At 50.8% G+C, this 10887-nt stretch overlaps 1 protein-coding gene across 2 annotated transcripts; it reads right to left on the bottom strand.

The window, feature by feature from the left end:
- Positions 1-5389: 5389 nt before the first annotated feature.
- LOC139040397 (glutathione S-transferase Mu 1) lies at positions 5390-10661 on the bottom strand. Of its 2 annotated transcripts, XM_070486993.1 has the most exons (8): positions 10128-10661; positions 9819-9894; positions 9354-9418; positions 8972-9053; positions 8773-8873; positions 8210-8305; positions 8014-8124; positions 5390-5929 (listed from the first exon to the last, which is right to left on the bottom strand). In XM_070486993.1, exons 1-8 carry the CDS (start codon positions 10161-10163, stop codon positions 5840-5842), a joined length of 657 nt encoding a protein of 218 aa, XP_070343094.1. In that variant the 5' UTR covers positions 10164-10661; the 3' UTR covers positions 5390-5839. The 2 variants fall into 2 exon arrangements, with proteins under 2 accessions (XP_070343094.1, XP_070343095.1); XM_070486994.1 differs by lacking the exon at positions 9354-9418 and having other exon boundaries at positions 9769-9894; positions 10128-10420.
- Positions 10662-10887: the final 226 nt, after the last annotated feature.

Here is a 10887-nt window from a genome sequence, read left to right as displayed (position 1 = left end):
TCTAAACCAGAACCAGTCCCAGCGAAGAGGCAGGGTTTCTAGGTGCAAACCGAGATGTCCTGGCAGCCTGCTAGATGTCCCTCACATTGACAGGAACAGTGACCTGGGGTAGACCACCGGTAGCATGGCGGACTCCCCACAGGACCACAGTCAGGGTGGGCCCTGTGGATCCTTCGCTGTCCAGAGCCACAGAGTCACCGGTTTGAGCCCTGCCATTGCTTTCTGACCCATGTGTGGTTGGGTATGAAAGGGTGGCACAGGCAGCCTGTGAAGTCCCTCTGTGATCTGTGACATGTGGTACAAACTCCAGAAGAACAATGTCCAACCTCCCACCTTTCCTCTTTTAAGGCAGAAGACTATTACAAAACTAGGAAAATGGGACATAGTTTGGCCTCTGGGTCATTTTCCTTTATTTAAAGGATGTCGCAAGGTTAGTGGATATGTGAAAACGGATAAACGGACCTTTAAAGAAAAAGGACTTTACAAGTTAAAGTGCAAGGTTGATGCTCTACAGAAAACTAAGTTTTAGAATTCTGTAACACGTTTGGATAGGAAGGTATGAACTCTGTACTCAATAATGGTTTCCCACCAGCGAGACAAAGTGTCGAGGAGGGGTAGAGGAGGACACAGAGACTTTCCCTAGTTGCTATTGGGAAAAGCCAGATCTGATTAAGCAGGAATATGACAACTAGCATTTACAGGAAGAGTTTTCTGGAATCCATCAGGATGGGACCCTCTTAACCTCTACTTCCAACTCTTGAGTTACCATGGAATGGCAGGCTGGTCTCCATGTGTCTGTCATCAAGAAAGCTTTCCTCATCGTGCCAACGAGTTAGGAAAATGAAGGCTAAGAAAATGGGATGAGGGGCCAGCCCCGTGGCCGAGTGCTTAAGTTTGCACGCTCCATTTTGGTGGCCCAGGGCTTGCCGGTTCGGATCATCTGCATGACCTACACACGGCTGGCTCATCAAGCCATGCTGTGGCAGCCTCCCACAGAAAGGACTAGAATGACATACAACTGCGATGTACAGCTGGGTACTGGGGCTTTGGGGAGAAAAAACAACACGAGGAAGATTGGCAACAGGTCTTAGCTCAGGGCCACTATTCTTCACCAAAAAAGTATACCAACAACAACAAAAAAAAGAAAGCTGGATGACATGAACCTGAAAGTGAGGTCACCTGAATGATGGAGACAAGAGCCAATCCAGGGAGTAACTTTAGGTTGCTGATTTCAGTATTTAGTATGAAAGCTTTATTATGGAACATCCCTTGGGAATCCTCTTACCAAAGGAGTGCTTTCTATAGGCCTTGTAAATAAATGCAAAACAGCTTCTCCCCAAATCTGCATGCATTGCTGTTTTCAACTGCAGTACAGAGCTCACCTGTTTTTCTTCTTGTCCACCCCCCATCCCCTTACCATTTTACATGGGGTGAATCAGGAGTCCTTGACAGAACACTTTACACTGTCATCTTCAACATATCAATCTGAATGTTACCCAAAGAGCCCAAACTTGGAACTGGGTACGCTAGCTCGTGACACTTTAAGTAGTTCTTGTTATGGGCCAAAGTGGAGGGTGCGTTTTGTTTCTACAGGAGATGGTTGCATTACGTTAAGCAGGAGCATTTTATGGCAGCAGCTGTAGTAATGGTTATTTGGAAAGGCACATATGAGAAGAATATGTTTGTGTCAGGCATCCATCCTATGCATCTTTGAAACATCCTTCTTACAGTGGGGAATTTCTCACATTAAAGTCCTACCTCCACAAAGTAGAGGACTGCTAGCTGACCCTGATATCCATCTTGTGTTGTCATTTCTGCTGGGCACATTACTTATCAGGATAAAGATGTCACTTCTACTATGACTCAGTTAAGCCAGTGAGGTATAAGGAAAAAGGTTCTGTGTCACTTCTAGGAAGTTTCTTTAAGAGGGAAAGAGCCACCCCATTCACCTTCCTCCTCCTGCATTTTGGAACTCATGTGTGATGGGGTCTTAGTAGCCATTTCAGACTTTGAGGTCGCACAGAGAATGAAACCACATGCAGAGGACGATGGAGCCTTCAGAAGCAAAGTCATCGAGGCTGCCATGAAGCCGGCATTACCAGTGTTTTCCTGTCTACTGCAGGACTTCTTTCACATGAGAAATAAACTTCTGTCCTGTTTAAGCCACTGCTGCTGTTCACTTACACACAGCAGAACTTAGTGCTAATCAATGCACTCGCTCTTCCAGCCTCCCTTGTGGCTGAGGCACAGGCCTGTGACCCAGGCTCTGTTAACTGCACACAGTGGGGCGGGACTTCAGTTCTGAAGAAGCAGGCCCTGAGAATTCATTTGCTGGCAAGGGGGGTCGAGGAGGGATCAGGACTGTGGAGGTGGCAGTGGTGAGACACTCGCACCTGGTGCCATACATCGGGGTAGGAGCTCCAGAGTCTGTGCCCAGCAGCGGCTGTGGGGCTTTCTCTAGAACAGTCCCTCAGGTGGTTAGGCACACTTCCCAGTCACTCAGCTTCCAAGGCCAACACCCTGGCCTTCCCAGGGTTTCTCGTGCCACCTGATACCACTGATAAATCACTTTCTTATTTCAGCAACAAGGAACCCTGGGTGATCGCCACACCCCTTAGGTCTCTCTGAAGATACAGATCTTGTCTTCAACACCTTGGCCTCTCTCTTACCTGCTTTAAGCCACTGGATTATACCCAGGGTTTCTCGTGGACGTGGGTTTAACCTTTACCCCCACATTTCTGGGTGTGAGAGTGACTGCAGTTGGCCACCAAAATCCACTCTTCTGTCCAAATATGGGTCTACCCTTGTGACTAGGTACAGCCACACACCTGGACCTCGCCTGCATAGTGAGAGGTGGCTTCCTTGGGTTTTCTCTATTTTCCTTCCCATACTCGTGATAGAGTTTCCACCAAGGAAAAGAGGCGGCACCCTAGGGCATGGCAGAGCCACAGGATGGAAGAAGCTTGAGGCCCTGAATAACCTCGTGCAGCAGGGCTGCCTCAATAGCCTGGACTATTCCCCCTGGAACAAGAAAGAAGGAGCTTCCATTTTCTCTAGCTGCTGTCTTGGGGTCTCTCAGCTTTATCTTTCTCCGCCTACACAATGATAATGTAGGAAACTAGGCAGGGACTTGAAAGAGACAACAGGCAGTCACAGATCAAGGCAGGAGACACCAGTGCCGGCAGCCATGTTCTCAGATGGTCTTGTCTCCCATTCTAGCTGGGGGAGATTCACACTGAACGGTGTACGAGCACTGTCACGAGGAGCCAAAGAACCCAAGTCCTGGGACCTCCGCTAGATCCTAGGCACCACATGATGGTCGTTTTTGGTTGCCTCAGTTTGAAGTACATACTCTCCTCTACTTCTACTCCTGGCTTTAAAGTGTATGTTTTTAGCTTTATAATTTTGACCACAATGTTTAGAAAGTTGTCTTCATTTGCAACTTTATCATGTCTTTCCTCTGTTTTCAAGATCGATTAATAGGTTCTGTTTTTCTTTGATGATCACTTTTACATTTCAAATCTAGTATTTTAACTTTAAGATAGCTATGCCCTTTTAATTTGAGCTTCTAGACTAGGAGTCCAGAAACTATGGCCAGCTGCTTTTGCAAGTAAAATTCTCTTGGCATACAGCCCACCCACTCATTTTGGCTTTGGCTGTGGCTGCTTTCCCACCCATGAGATACAGGTGAGCAACTCAGACAGAGACCATGCAGCCTTGAAGCCAAAAATATTTACTCTCTGGCCCTCTACAGAAACATATGCCCACTCCTGTTCTAGCTCTGTGTCTGTTTTACTCTAATGGAATATTTTTCTTCTACGTATCTTCTGTCATTGAGTCACTCCTATTTTCTACTACTTCTTTCCTTTTTTTCCTTCTATCTCTTCTGTCTTTAAGTTAAAGTTCAATAAGGTTTTGGCTTAACTAATCTTGATCTTATCAGTTTCATTAACTTTTAACTTTGCTGAACTTTTATCTTACCAGTTTGATCTTTTTTTTTTCTGTAAGGAACATTGGCACTGAGCTAACATTTGTTGCCAGTCTTCCTCTTTTTCCTTAAGGAAGATTGTCACTGAACTAACTCTGTGCCATTCTTCCTCTATGTGATGTGGGATGCCACCACAGCATGGCTTGACAAGCAGTGCTAGGTCCACACCAGGGATCTGAACCTGCGAACCCTGGGCTGTCAAAGTGGAAAATGCAACCTTAACCACTGCACCACCAGACCGACCCCACTTTTATCTTTCTTAATTAATTATTGATTTCCCAATGAACTTTAACATTATTGCTATTGCTCCCTTTCTATTTAATAACTACAAGGCAGTGACCATCTGGACAAACACCCAACAGGACTCTTCTCCAAATCATCTCCTCTCATGGGCTAAGTCTCAAGACTCTGCCTCAATAAAACCCAACTCCACTTTCTGGCCACTGTTTGTGGAACCTGCTCATTGGATGGTTATCCAATTCATCCCGCTCCTTTGCAGATGTCCTAACATAAAATGCACACACCAATCTATTGGTCTGGGAGAAGGAGCAAATCTAGCCAATTTGTGCAGCTTTGGCCTGGCACACTAGGCCTACCCATCTCAGGTCAAGTTATTCAAAGGGCAGCTACAGCCTACAAAATGCTTCAGTCGGAGTTAATGGCTCATTCTTCCAGATCTATAGATTTAACACCTTCTCATCTTTGTGCTGTATCTCCAGTGGCCAAAATTAACAATATGCAGAGCTCTAAAGCCCAATCATGGCTGTAGAGTTTGCCTAGGGTCTTACCCAGAGATAACTCCGTCAAATTTACAATGTTTATTGAATATCTACTGCATGTCAGGAAGTGTGATATGTATCACACATAAAAAATCCAATAAGACATAGACTCTCTCCTCAATGGATTTATGATCAAGTTGGAGAGGAAAACAAATAAAACAACACTGATAACACAGTGGGATATGTCTCACTGAAGATGTTGTAAGAGTGCAGAGGAAGGGTGTCTAAAGCAGGGGAACCTTCTGAGAAAGGGCGACTGAAGGCAGTCAGATCCCACACCCCAGTGGACTGCTCAACTCCCTTCCCACCACCCAAGAACCATGACACCGAGCACTGCAAGCTAACAGGAGGCATTCCGTGAACGCCGAGTTAAGGTGGGACCCCGGCACAGAGGGCTCCTTCTGCAGAGACCCCGTGCGGAGGCACACACATGAAGGAGAGATTGAAATGAGTAGGAATTCCTATAATCCCACCTGTTCCCCCCACCACACACATACGCACCCATCCCCATCCACCCAGCCCCTGCAATGGACAACAGAAGGAGAAATGGACACACCCACACCCCCAACACGGTCAATCGTGAGTCCACGTGGCCAGAAGGAAGAAGACAAGACACAGCAGGTGTCATTAAGGCTTTACTGACGATCAGGCAGAGCAGGGCAGGGCCACAGTGGGGGAGCAGGCACTGCACACCAGGCCGATACGGCTCTTCAGGGCAGTGCTGGGGGCTCAGGGCTCAGCTCTCCAGGCCAGGGGTCTGGTCGGGCTCCTCAAGCAGAGCAACCACTGAAGGGAAGGATGGACTGTGTGGCTTCAGTGCAGGGAGAATAACATATTGGGGTGGCACTTCACGGAAGAGACGTGGGGAACTGAAGCTGTAAAGGGCTTGGATGAAAAGGGGGTCAGGAGGGAGAACAAGAGACCAATAAGGCATCTGACAGTGAGAAGGGAGGGAAAGACAGTGAAAGAAGCAAGACAGCTGGCTCCAGGGGCATGGAGGTCCAGCTGTTCAGGGCCAGGACATCTGGGACAGCTCTGATTCCTCCCTCCCATCTCTAGGACTTATAAGGCCCTACTTGTTGCCCCACACAGCCGTCTTCAGAAAGAGAGGCTTTGGGAGGAAGCGGCTGGACTTCATGTAGGCAGAGATCTTCTTCAGGCCCTGAGGGTGAGAAAAAGAAGGTCAGATCCCAGGGACTGCTGCCCCAGCAGGGCTCAGGCAGCACCACTCCAGGCACAGTGAATGCAGGACCCTGGTAAAGCCCTTCCTTGGGGGGTCAAGTGTCGGAGCATTACACAGTCTTTCTGGGGTCCCCAGCTCTGGAAAGTCAACTCATCCAATGTCCTGGAACTAACGTGATCTCTCAATAGGAGTTACCACTGATGGAGACTCTGCACTGCCAGGAGCTGTGTATCCACCAGGGATATGATATAACTACAGAATTTCCACACAACTACCTACAGGATACAATCTACTCTCACCGCTATTCACAAGGGAAACTGAGGCACACGCAGGGGAAGCACCTTCCTCATGCTCACACAGCCAGTAAGCGGGAGGGCTGGAATGCAGCCTGGCTCTCCCTCCAGTCCTGTGCTCTTTCTGCCAGGCTCCCCTCCTCTCCTCCCCACAGGAGGCCCTGTCCTCCCTGTCTGCACAAACTTTCCCCTTTTGCAGAGGGAGGCGCCTGGCTTCCCAGGCTTTGCTCACAGAGGGACCCCTAGCAGAACAAAGGGGCTCAGAATGTGCCTGTGCAGCTTAGAAGAGGCCACATCTCACCCAATGACTCAGCAAAACCTCAGTGAAAGCTGATAGGAGGATGTGGAGCAGTGAAGCCAGGCCAGACTCTAATCATTCCTCTTAAAGGGGAATGTCCATTTGCTGGCCTGTTATCTGGGCCCAATCTCACTGGACCCCAGCCTACGTCATCCCAGTCCTGCTGCAGCCAACTAGGCAACAGACACACAGGTGTGCTTGGGCACCATCTTCCCACATAGACTGTGTCCAGTAACTTCTAAAGGATTCAAAGATGCTGGCACTGTCTGTACCCAACGGGCCAGGCCCCACAAGCTGCAGGCTGCAGCCTCAGCTGTCCCCCATCCCTCCCTGTCAATCATTCATCCCAGCTCTTGCATAATCCCCATGTCCATCAGGCTGGACCAGAACCAGAGCTGATGAGAACCAGCTGACAAAGCAGATTTTGTTGGGGAATGGGAAAGGAAAACAGATTGTAGGCTGAGAAACCTGTTGCACTAATGCCTCAAACACCCAAATCTGTAATGAAGCAGACGTGCTGCTCTCCAATGAGTGGACTAATGGTGACCCATGAAGTGCAGTGAGGGGGGTCCTGGCTGTGCTCCTCCAGACGCCAGCTGGTCCCACCTACCACATAGCCTAGTTCTTGCAGTTCTTCAACTGCACTGAGCCCCAGGAGGCTGGGCTTCAGGGCTGGGTCACCTTTGCATCCCTAACATGCCTGTGGCAGTGCCTCGTACACAGGAGAAGTTTCGATCAGTGAAGGTGATCTAACATAAATGTACTACCTCATCGCTGAGACACAGTCTTGGGTAAACAGTTGGAAGAAAGACAGGGAGATTGGAGGAAGGTAGTGCCCCAAACAGAAGATGTCAAAATAAATCCATGCACAGGGGCACCCACGCGTGGACTCAAATCCAAGGGCCAACTACAGCCTTGGAATCTCAGAACTACCCACAACAGGGATCCATTCCTGCCAAGCTTTCTCGACATCAAGAGAAAATACCGTCTGTGTCTCTGGTACTTTATGTAAAGCCTATCATGTCTCAACTCCACTAATGCCAGCTACAGACAGACCCCTGAATGCGCTCCTTCATCCATGTTGTCCTGAGCTGTGTCACCAAGGCTGGAAAAAGACCCGAGCCTTCTCTCTTTGGCACAGGAAAGCGAGAGCCACTGACTGCTGCCCATGGAAGCCAGACACAGACGGGAGCCCAGCATAGCCTGTCTTGCCTCGGTGACCTTGAGCAAATTACTTATCCTTTCAGCCTCAGTCTCCCTATCTGTAAAATGGAGGTGATAATTGCTCTCCCCAGTAGGAATGTGGTAAAGATTAAATCTGACTCAATAAATGTAAGATCCTGAGCACTGATCCTGATGTTGCATCCTCCATGATGCTAGCTATTCTTCTTTTAGCTCCTGGACCACGAAAGCAGAAGGGAGAAAAGGAATGACAAAAGAGATGTAAATAGAAGGAGGATCAGAGGAATCACCTCAAAGCGGGCTATGAAGTCCTTCAGGTTTGGGAACGCATCCAGGCACTTGGGTTCAAAAGTACGCAAATAATCAAGGATGTCATAAGCCAGGAAATCCACATAGGTGATCTGCAGAGAGGCCAAGCAAGAATGGGCACCAAACTCTGAAACCTGAGAACAATGACAAATCCCCATCCACAGCCTTCCTCCTTACCTTGTCCCCTGCAAACCAAGGCCTCTTCCCCAGAAACTGTGAGAAGAGCTTCACCTTATCAGGAAGCGCCTCCAAGTACTGAGGCTTCAGTTTATCCTGAGGCACAAAACAAGTGTCACCACCCACAGACTCCCAGAGCAGGAGCCAGGCCTCCCCAGGGTTGCCAGTGACTCCCAGCTGCCACAGGTGAGCAGCCACGTCCTGCCAAATGGCAGCTGTGTCGGTGTCCAGGCTATGATTTAATCCACACTGTGGTCATTAGACTCCTGCTGGGGACGACCCCCCATCTGTGAGAGGCAATGGGAAGGCAGAGAGCCATACCACAGTGTCCCTGCAGATGTCACCACTCATCTCCAACCACCATCCATCGGTCAAACCGAGGAGAACTGTTTGATACCATTGAGGGTTATGAGGTCACTCTGGTGGCAGTATAGGGACCAGCTTGGAAGATTAGAAGCTCCAAGGAGATCAAAGGGCAAATAGGACCAGTGTAGATGGGACATAAGAGTCTGGTCTACTCATTAAAACCCTGTCCAAATCTAGCCCACTGTGATGGGACTCACAAAATCAGGGTTGTAGCAGACCCTGGCCAGGGCCATGCGGGTGTCCATAACCTCATTCTCCAAAATGTCCATCCGAATCTTCTCCTCTTCTGTCTCCCCACCTGTGGCCACACAACACAGACTCACCCTCAACATCCCACCCTAGCCAAGCCCAGGGCATGGCCACCGGTCCCCTGCACCACACCCCCAGCCCACTCACACAGGTTGTGCTTGCGAGCAATGTAGCGAAGGATGGCGTTGCTCTGGGTGATCTTGTGGGCCCCATCAATTAAGTAAGGCAGCTGGAAGGATAACAGGGGCAGGTCGCTTGAGCCACCAGGCCCCCCTGCTCCCCCTCCCTTGAGCAAGGGTGACATGAAACGTGCACCCACAGCTCCTGGGCCCTGGTAAGCACTAAATAATTATATTGTAAAATGAATGATGAGCTGGGACATAGAGCATCATGGGAAGGTAGTGAAGAGAACCAGGGAGCTCAGAGGATGAGCAGAAGGCACCAGGTCCTGACACCTGGAAGCTGGGACAGGAGATGGAGAAGAGGACCTCTCACTCACCCCCACAGAACCCCCACGCCCTGCACCTACATTGGGGAAGTCCAGGCCCAGCTTGAATTTCTCACTCAGCCACTGGCTTCTGTCGTAGTCGGGAGCTGTGGTGGAGAAGATGAGTGACACAAACGTCCCCAGAGTCCAAACCACGTTCCTGGGGGGACTTTCAGGGGATCTGGAATCTGACCCACTAAGTTTCACAGTCCAGGTTGGGGGGAAAGAACACTAATGAGGCTCTGGAACCGACATGAGTAAGGCTCACACAGGGTTAGGCAACCCTAAGGGGAACCCATCCAGATACTGAGAAAGGGGGTCCAGCAATCCCCTCCCTTGTCCTGCCTTGAAAGGAGAGCTGCACCCTCAAAGGGGAGGGGAAGGCGCCGGCCCTGCTCCAGCTGCGGAGGGCAACAGAGGTGAGCACCTGGCGGCCAGGGCAAGGGGGGCCTGTTACCAAGTCTGTAGGAGTTGGGCAGAAGTCGGGACTCCACGAGATTGCCCTACCGTCCCCCATCGTGTACTTCTTTTCCTCATAGTTTGAGTCTGTGTACTCCAGGAGCAAGCGGATGGCGTGAGCCAGCTGGAAGAGAAGGTGGGGCCGAGGTCAGAGATGGAGGGGCCTGACTGCTGCCTTTCTCTCCAGGTAACCTCCCGCACACCCCCAGCCACCCAGACACTCCCCACACGCGGCAGCACAGGCCTGAGATCCAGCAAGCCCAGAAGACAAACCTTCTGCCAGAACCCGTTCCAGCTGCACAGCGTTTCCTCGCCCGCCCGCCTCTATCCCATCCGCCCGGGGGACCCCTCACTCACCCCGCGGATATCCCAGTAACCCAAGGTCATGGCCATTGTGCTGGTGTTTGCGATCTGAGTGGAGGGGCCTCAGCAGAGCTGGGACGGGAATTTATCCTCTCCCCGGATGGGGCGAGGCGGGGCCTGCTGCGCGCACCGCCCTGCCGGCCCCGCCCCCGCCGCGCCCCCGAGGCTCAGCGACACCGGAGACGACCACACCCCCAAGGAGAGCGGAGGTTAAATCCCTTTCAACCAGAGTCGCGAGGAACTGGGCTCTGGCTCTCAGGCAGGAAAGGCTGCCTAGCTCTGGCTCAGGCTCCTCCGGTTCCGTGGCTCCCCGCCCTCATTCAGACCCCTGCCAGGTCACAGGGAGTTGGCAGTGCGCTTGGGAGACCAGTCTAAACCACAAAAAGAACAAAGCTCTCTCCCTTCCTTCCCCTCTAGGCATCTCTCGGTTTGTCCCTGGGCTCTCCAGTTCCTGGGGCTCCGGGAGGCTCAGATGCCAGGTTAAGGCCAGAGCCCTGCCTGTGAAATGGCGGGTTTAACTCAGGACCTGACACAGGAAGAGCAGGACTCAGAACAGTCCCAAATCTCCTCCCCGTCCTTGTAATCTGTGACACCCACGTGTCTTACAGAACGGACTATCAATGGGATGGGAAGGACCACCCAGGCCAAGGGCCAGGCCGAACTTGGCCCTTCAGTCCTGGGACTAAGAATGATAACTACTGGGGAGGCTGGTGGCACAGTGGTTAAGTTCGCACATTCTGCTTTTGGGGAGAGT

The sequence above is a fragment of the Equus asinus genome, chromosome 16 (assembly GCF_041296235.1).
Source record: "Equus asinus isolate D_3611 breed Donkey chromosome 16, EquAss-T2T_v2, whole genome shotgun sequence".
Lineage (NCBI taxonomy): Eukaryota > Metazoa > Chordata > Mammalia > Perissodactyla > Equidae > Equus > Equus asinus.
The sequence above is the reverse complement of the archived record's forward strand: the minus strand, read 5'-3'. Positions and strand labels throughout refer to the sequence as shown.